Raw genomic sequence first — 9,571 nt, forward strand, 5'->3', positions numbered from 1 at the left:
AAAATAAAGTGTTACCGAAAAATTTTAATAAAAAGCTAATACATTTGTAGTTATGCTGGTATTGATGAATGGATGATTGTCCTATCACATCCAGATTTGTGGCAACACTTTGAACTGAACACAGATAGCACACAAGTATTGGAAAAAATTATATTTTAGAAGAACTCACTAGAGGTGACAATTTTCATAACATGAAAAATATACATCGGTATTTTGTCTTTGTACATTAGGCAAAAGAATTGCAGTAGTCTGTCAGAGCCAGAATAAAATTAACCAGAGAATTAAAGATTATGGGACAGAGGATGGGATACAGGCATGCACACGCGCACACGCACACACGCGCACACGCGCACACGCGCACACGCGCACACGCGCACACACACACACACCTCTGCATAACACTTAATGCTCAATCACCCTTAAACACATACACCTCATCTGAAATCCCAGAAACTGTTAGCAAGAAATCTACACTTAAAGCATGGCTAAGAAACCTATCAAAGAAACCACACAAAAGAGATGTCAAGCACACACACACAAAAATCTGCTCTGATACAAGGGAGAATCTTTACTAGAAATCTTATATGAATATCCAATTTTAGGATGTCCTCGGAAAGTGGGCAACGCAGTTATTGCTACACCAAATAATTTAGAATGCTGGTACAAAGGTTATGAAAAAAAAAACAACCTTACACATTCACACAAACTTGAGAGGATGTTAAGCAGTTCTTAAACGCGTTCCTCCCTTTAGCTCCTGTTTGATGCAGGGCATGTAACAAGCCAAGCGATTTAAATTGGAGGCACTTTTGAAAACAAAAGAGAACTTAAAACATGCAGGGGAAAAAAAGAAAATCACATCTGATGGGTTTCCTCGCCATTGCCTTCCCGCCTCAAACGGACAAAACAAGAGAAAAGATGAGAACCTGACACTCAAAATGCAGTCATCCTTTCAGCCAAAATAAGAGCACCCCCCCCCCCCCCTTTTAAAAACCAAATCAGAGAAATACCTTCATGACCCCTAATTAATAAGAAAATGACGTGCTTTACAGCTATTTTTACCTGAAGTGTCCCGAGTGAGAAAGCCATCCAACATGACGAGCATGCTTTGAGTTCTAATTATAGCTTACCCCTTCCTTCCCCACCCTAAAACTGGATTGAGTTTGAGTGACTTTTGTTCAAGCTGACAGGCGGGTACGTGAGGCCGCTTGCACCTCTATCAGATCTGATGCACACTAAGAGATGTGAGGCAGCAGGAGGTGGAGGGTAGGAGATGAACTATACTCTTCAAGAACTGTACATGATGTCACACTAACTACAGAATTGCTATTTTATTTGGTACTAAGTCCTGCTGGATGGATAGGAACAAGTTATTATATATTATCCGGTTTTTGTCTGTGCTATGTACACGTCTTTACAATCTCTTCCTGAAAAGTTGTATCAGTTCGTAGACTTGGAGAAAAAAAAAAAAGAAGGAAAAAAGCGTAATTGTTTGTAAGTTTTTTTTTTTTCTCTTTTTTGTTGGCACTTGCTTGGCGTGTTCTGTCAGCATCTGTGATGGCCTTATGTTCTATTGCAGCCTATTAATGCCAGTCTGTTACTGCCAACATTCAATGAAAACCAGTCCAGCAATAGGGTGGTAGAGTGCAAGAAAACAGTGCCGTGTTGTTTCTCAACTGGAGACCTGTGAAAGACACAGACAGAAATATTAGAGTAGATATTTCAGACTAAAAAAAATGTCAGACTAATAGACCTTTAGACATCTAAAGCCTTCATCAGTTCATTTTGTCAGTGACATACATCAGCAATATCAATCTTTTGAAACTTAACAACTTACTTTAAACACATTAAAGTTCAAAGGTTTGGGGTCAGCACAATTTTTTATTGTATTCAGTAAGGATGCATTATTTTGATCAAAAGTGAAAGCATATCAATAATATTACTACAATTTCTGGAGCACCAAATCAGCATATTAGAATGATTTCTGAAGGATCATGTGACACTGAAGACTGGGGTAATGTGTGAACGAGGGGGAAACAGTACAACCAGCTGAAATGCTCTGGACTAAAGGGTCTATGAGTTACCTACGAGAGGCTAAGCAGACAAAAGAGCCACTGTTACCTAATAATCTTTAGCATCGAACCTCTATTTTTAAACAAGCCTTGTGAACCTGTTCTAACAGGTTAGCCCACAACATTACTATGACAGAACTCTACTCAGACTGACAAAAGCCCTATTCCAAGGGGATTAGTTCTGTATGGGATAGTGAGGCAACATGAGAGTTGTGTGATTTTTAACCCTGTACAAATCAGCAATGTCAGTAATATTTTCCTGATTTTTTTATGTGCTGCATATTCATATGCACATAAAGCACATTTGACCTTTTATTTAAATAAAAAAAACAACCTGAAAAAAAAACAAAAAAAACATAGGTAAAAACAGAGCAGGGTAAATCAACATGCTAATAAAAAGTCACCTGAGGGAAAGCTTTAAAACTTGCGATAAAAATTCTCTGCATCACCTGGCTCTGTGCTCGTGAGTTTTCAATTAGTCAGTCGGAGAATAAAAAAATAAAAAAAATGGTCACAAGACATCAGCAGTAAAACAAGATGGTAAAAGTCCACTTGCTTACCCTGAAAATAGTGAAGCTACAAGCTGCTAGATGAATTTCACTCAAAGGCAGTCTCTTGGCTCTTTCTCACACAGCGGGCAACTTTTCTTTTGAATTCACCATGTCTATCTTCCCTCCACTCTTTCTGAAATAAACAAAAATGAATGTATAAATACACACAATTTATCACTGAAGTGAATAAAAAGTACAGCAGCTTTACATTCAGCTAACATGCACACAATGGAATACAAAGCATATATTATTTATTAGATAGTTTTAACAAGTTAGCATCAGACTTACTGCTGCATCAACATTGGCAGGGGAATCTCCATTGGGGTCAGCTAGCATAGAGATTACGCTAATCATAATGGTCTCTACGGTGTGAATGGGGAGCCAACGCTCTTCTGGTTTCTCGTAGCCGTATTTATCCTCCCCCGGTTCGTGCAATATCGAAATACAAACATCACCATTCTTGTCAACTGCAAACACAATACAGAAACAGGACATGAGATTGCATGCAAGTTATTACAGTCTTACACAGTTTGACATACATGAACCATTTTTTTCTGTTGCCATTCATATAATATAATAGATAAATATGGTTGCTAAAAGAATTATTAAGTCAACACAATAATAAACAAGTGGCAGGGAATGTGAAGATTTTTAAAGGTTTATTCCATAATTTTTCCCTCATTAAAATATTACACAGAAGAATAAAACTTTAAAAAATTTCTTTAAAATCATGTACATGCACATGAAAAACCTCCTGTCATATCAATAGATTTTATCAAAGCGATTTATTTTATATAGAGGAGGTCTCCTAATGGGAGCAGACAAGTTTAGATTAGAAGACCAGCCAAAAACACACACAATAGTAGGCAAGCCCATTACTAGACATTTTGCCAGTGAAACAAAATGTTTACATTCTGAATAAGCAACAAAAAGCATTTGCATGAGGCTGAATTCACAACGCTAAGTGTCAGTGTAAGTGCAATATAGCTTTTAGATCAGCCCAAATGGTGCTCACTGCAGAGCCAAATGACCTCCAGCTATTCGTGGGTTGAGCTTGACCTAGTCCAGCTCCACCTCTGTGGATATAATGGGTGGAGGGATAGAGTTATGGGTAGGGTTATGGTGTGGTTGAACCTTCACCCATTACACCCAAATTACAACCAGAGAGGAGGAGCTGAACTTCACGCTCCACCCATGGCTCTGCAGTGAGCAGCCTCTCTATCAACCGAGGGCAACCTGAATAAGGGATGTTTACATTCTGTGGAAATCTGCCAACAACAAATCTCACAAAAATGTGAAAGACCCAGTGGGGTGAACCCACACTTACCATTTGGATGCCATATTTCTGTTATGAACTTCATTTTAGGAGGCCTGAGAGGATAGTCTTTGGGAAACGTAAGATGGGCTTTAAAGACGCCACCCTCACTGTAAACAGAAAAAACAAAACATAACAGGCTTAAAGTGTTATTCAGCAACAATATTGTGGTGGCAAATTCTTTGCAATGTATTAAAATATTCTGCAACTGCTTAAACTGTGCCAGTTAGGATCCCCTATGGCACCACTAAAGCGTGTGTGTATACATATTCATCTTAATTAAAAACAATCACAACCAGACTGTCATTTGCCATGGGGCAATCCATATTAAAGTCATAGTTCACACAAAAATTGTAATTGTGTCATAATTTACTCACCCTCATGCCTATATTACTTTCATTTTCTTCTAAACAACACAAAACTTACATTTTGAATAACTGTACTGCTCATCCTTTGTTGCACTAATCCTTTAACTGATGACATAATTTAAATTTGTAAATAAAAGTGTCACATGGTATTTCATAAGACAACAAAAAGACTTACTAGAGTGTATCAGGAGGACCGATTATTAGCACTTCCCATCTGTAGAGGTCATTATCATCTATCAAACCGGCTGAGAAACCTTCCACAGGATTTTTATTTAGTTCTGTCAGGAAGAGAGAACATGAAGATACTGATTAGCTATTTTAGATGAAAGATGAAAAAGTAAATGTGGTATTTCAGGCCACTAGGTGCATTTGTGCTTACACATGGGTGTTGATACTTGGACCTACACAGTAACAATACCAAAAACTGTTTTCACATCTGGGGAGAATTTTAGACAAGAAATGAGCAATTTGCCTGTTTGTTATCAGTTCAACTGACTGAGCCTCGAGCCAAAGAACGTCCATCTATTGGTGCCTGTGGTCTCAGACGCTCTGTCTGAACTTCTGTGTTCTTATAAGAGAGAGCAAAACAAAATCACTGTAGGTTTGGGGATGACCACCTTGCTGACAAAAACAAGTTGACAGTTGGGTAATCCAGTCATATGGATATGTCATTTTTATGAGCGTATTAAGATCTCACAAGTTCCACATTTTCCTGGCCCGTATCTTTTAAGTCCAGCATAAATGGATGTTGTGAGGCTTTTGCTCCCACAGAGGGTTCACTGAGTTTGGAACAAGGCCCTCACCAGCCTTGTTCCAAACTCAGTGAACCCTCTGTGGGAGAAAAAGCCCCACAACATCCATTTATGCAGCATTCACCATGCTGGTCCTGCTGAAAGGAGACAACCAAAACAGCCCCGATCCCCTGAATTAGTCAATCAGCCGCAGAACCTAACGCCATGACAGGCCCAGGGTGCCACTCACCCTGTCAACCCTTGGAAAGAAATAGACGAGTTGCCTCTATGAGTGTGTAAGATGAGACATTTTTTTTTGGGGGGGGGGGGGGGGTGGGGTGGGGGGGGGGGGGGGGGGGGGGTGCTTGAGCTGTCTATGCAGCAGAGAGACAGCTGTCATGAATCAGATCTAACATTTTTAACATGATCTGAAATGTTCACGTTTAAACTGAGAACTCATGTAATCTGCTTAGTTTTACCCTTTTACAAATAATTCACTTCACTGGGTGCACTGCGCAAATGGGGCCCAGTGGAGAAATCCTCCTCTGGCTTGAGCTCAGTAAAGCTGACACTCACGGATCATGTTGCTCAGTGTGTTTATTGGCCAAAGAACAGGAGAAACTAACTAGTAACGACTCTAGTAACAGCTAAGTTCGTATATAACCAAAAAATAAAATAAGCACGTTATGTGTTGATCACGTATGTATCTATTATGAACAGTACAGTTGGACTGGACTGTACAGAGTCTGACTGTAATGTAGTTCTCTCTGTACCAGTGAGCTGGTGTTCAAACGGCAACCATCCATTTGTTAGCTTAGCCTGTTAGCCAGCTAGAAAAACAAAGGGATTTGATCGCCCCGCTGCGGGGACATGGTACACAACGTACGGCTTGTAAATCCCAATTTTGCGCCTTGTGATAACAATACTGGTTTGACGGATCAAGATAAGATGGTGAACGGAAATGGAACCAATGACAGAGTTTCCCTGAGACTATAACCGACGGCTGGTGCTCCTATGTAAACTGCGTCCGGAGTCCGGACACAGATGTCAAAACACGGACTGGCCGACTGCGAGCGGCCCCGCCGGAGTGATTACAGACAAAACTGCCTCACATACATTTAAACAAGCAAACTAAAAAAAAACTTTAAAAAAACGAATGCAAGCGTATTATTACTTGAATTAATTCTTAACGGCTCTTGGATGGATATTCCATCATAAGTCGTACCAAAACATAATTTAAAAATAAACAAAAGACGGCGGAGATAGCCTTTAGCCGGCTACTTAACTGCTAACTCGCTAACGAATGCTTTACAATAAATGCAGCGCTCGTTAGCAGCTAAACTAGCGGCTAACGGCTAACACCTCCGTCTTGACTGCATTGACAGGCTAAATGTCCACCGGTTTGTTAGCCTGGCTTTGCCAACAGCCTTGAAAAATTACCTGCTAGCTGTCTCCTGAGTAACAGTGCTGACTGGGGCTCCGTCATGTTTTTATAAGTTATATTCTAGGTCGACAGTCGTTCACTTCGCTAAGGAGAAAATATGTTTGAATTTGCTTGCACGTCTTTCCGTCTCTTCTCTAGTCCGTTTTGCTCAACATTCTGATACGGTGTGCGCATGCGCTCTGAGTCTGCTCTCTACGAGGCCGCGAGGAGAGAAGGATTCGCGCATGCGCTCTGAGGCCAATAGACCGACGAGGCCGCGAGAAGAGAAGGATTCGCGCATGCCCCAGCATACACTAACAAACAGTGATGGCTTTTGAGTGCAGGATTGTATGTTAGCTCTCCAATGATGCTGTTGTGTGAGTCTATTGAAAACGTTTTTCCTGTCCAGAATTCGCGTAGAAGACGATACAATAATAACTATACATATACATTTTAATTATGTTGTTAGTGAGTCTATTGGGAACGTGATTCCAGTCCAAAATTCACGCTGAAGATGATACACTAATAACTAGACATACATTTGAAGAAAATGTGTGTAGTGCTTGGCAGGCAGTTGCTAGGGCATTCTGCATGTTTGCAAGAGAACAAGTTCATATGATGCAAGAGAACACGATAAGCACCACTATAACACCAAGTAACGTTATATATATATATATATATATATATATAATATATATATATATATATATATATATATATATATATATATATATATATATATATATATATATACATACATACAGGGTTTTTCCTGGCTCAAAATGAGGTGGAGGTGGTAAAATCCTAATAATGTATTTTAATAATAAGGTCATTAAATGTTATTTTTCATAGATCATCATATAGCCTAATGTGTTTCCCACATTATTTTTGTGGGTGTAGCCTGGTACCCCTAGGGGGGTCCGGGGGCATGCCCCCCCGGAAGAAATTTTTGTACATTTTAAAGATAAATTAATTAATCTGGTGCACTTTGAGTCACCCGAATCCACTGTTAAAAATAAATAATCGATCCGCAAACCGCCCTTATTCTTTGATTTATATATCTGCATCTGATCATCACAATACAATTATTCATATTCTCAGTGTTAAGCATGATAATATGTTAACATATCACACTGAAGTTGGCTAATTAAAAATTAACATTTATTTAAAATAAAAGTTCTTCTTTTGGCAAAATTACAATTCCTTAATAGCCTTAACAGAGGCTTTACTCCCTTCAGACTTAAATTGTCAATGTTTCATTACATCACTGTTGGAAAACACTTTTTTAAAGGGCATTTTTTCCCTAATTTTATTAAATGTTTGCTCCATCTTTCATTTCAAATTCTTAAATTTGATTATTATTCAAATAAATTAAAATAATAACACTATAGCTGTTACCAATCAAATTAAATAATTTACATTGAAAATTATAACTGTATATTAAATTAGATTATTTTATATATTTTTGTACAAATAAGGAATGTTGAAAAGAATGATACTTTATGAAACTAAACCGCCAGTAGGAGGCGGCAGGCGACCGTCTTAATGAGCGAGTCATTGAGTCATTCATTCAAACGATTCGTTCAAAAGGCTGATTCATTCAGAATGAGGCAGTTTAGGAATAGGTAATTGAATCTTTGACTCAACCGATTCGTTCAAAACGCTGAATCATTCATTAATGAAACATGGCTGAGTGTTGCTGTGATCTTTGTTTGGAACTATTTTCGCTGCTGAAACAGAACAAAAACAGTCATTGCGTCTAAAATGTAAGTGACTTAATTTTAATGATTTGTTTATTGAACTGTTATGATTATGAAATCAGTCTCGGTTTCAATCTTGATGGCATTCAGGAAAACAGCACTCAGGTCGTGTGTAGCCAAGGCTATATATTGTTTTTTCTTAACTATAATATGTTATAAATAACATCGCAAGCCTCAACAGCGCAACTTTGTTACCGTTAGTAGCCTACATTAGGTAGGCCTATATTATCAACTATTAAATGAAATAAAACAGAATCATCCTCACGTTTTCGGTGATTATCTAGTTTTTTATTTATTTTTATATTAAACATTGTTTTAATCAGGGCATTTGTCCGGATGGGCTACAATTCTCTCTCACTTTTCCCTTCAAAAAAAAAAAAAAAAAAAAAAAACGTGTCCCGGACACAGTCTATGGTTATTGTCGAGTCCTGATATGTTTTCCTTGATTGGTTTTCCCTGAAGAGAATTACGTTGTTGAAAACGAAAGTAGAGTGACGCACGTTCATTAGCGCGATGAGAGTTCCGTGTCTTTATTAAACTCAAAACAAAATTATTTATCTGTCATCCACCCTCGATTAATTGGAATGGAATATTTTTATTACTTGGCCCACCCGACCCGCGGATTATCCGCGCACTGCGCGCAGCACTATACGGTTTGAGAATGGACACAAGCGGTCCGAGTTTTGTCGAGAGCCGGAGGCGGCACGAAATTTGACGAAGGCGGCCGCCTCATAATTCTCTATGCAGGAAAAACCCTGTATATATATATATATATATATATATATATATATATATATATATATATATATATATATATATATATTATATATATATATCAGTATCTCACAAAAGTGAGTAGCCTACCCCCCTCACATTTCAGCAAACATTTTTGTATATCTTCTCAAGGGACAATACTATGAAATAGGATAGATTTTAGAGTAGTCAATGTGCTGCTTATATAACAGTATGATATTTAACTTACTGTCATCTGAAAATAACTCGTCATACAGCCATTATTGTCAAAATAGCTGGCAACAAAAGTGAGTAGAGAATGTCTAATAAGGGGAGAAGTTCCACTCTCAGTAAACTTCCGGCTTCTGAACTGGTTGCAGTTCCACTCTGGCTCCATATGAGGGCGCTCACAGGACGAGTGCAGAATGAATGGAGGTATTTGGCGCTGTAACCCTCAAAATCCACTTTTCTCAGGATATAATTTTTTGTCTAGTAATTTGAATGTTGTATTCGAAAGGAGATGCAAAGAAATTACACATTGCTGGGTGTTAGATTTTTCAGAGTCACTTATTTCCTTTAAAAAGTCTTTTAAAATGGCAATGACGTCATACACATCGTACGA

At 38.4% G+C, this 9,571-nt stretch overlaps 1 protein-coding gene across 1 annotated transcript; it reads right to left on the minus strand.

The window, feature by feature from the left end:
* Nucleotides 1-136: 136 nt before the first annotated feature.
* On the minus strand, nt 137-6,653 carry ube2g1a (ubiquitin-conjugating enzyme E2G 1a). Its single transcript, XM_082169785.1, has 6 exons — nt 6,475-6,653; nt 4,479-4,581; nt 3,948-4,045; nt 2,909-3,087; nt 2,630-2,753; nt 137-1,681 (listed from the first exon to the last, which is right to left on the minus strand). Exons 1-5 carry the CDS (start codon nt 6,518-6,520, stop codon nt 2,667-2,669), a joined length of 513 nt encoding a protein of 170 aa, XP_082025911.1. The 5' UTR covers nt 6,521-6,653; the 3' UTR covers nt 137-1,681; nt 2,630-2,666.
* Nucleotides 6,654-9,571: the final 2,918 nt, after the last annotated feature.

The sequence above is a fragment of the Leuciscus leuciscus genome (genome assembly GCF_965113295.1).
Source record: "Leuciscus leuciscus genome assembly, chromosome: 5".
In the NCBI taxonomy this organism is placed as follows: Eukaryota; Metazoa; Chordata; class Actinopteri; order Cypriniformes; family Leuciscidae; genus Leuciscus; species Leuciscus leuciscus.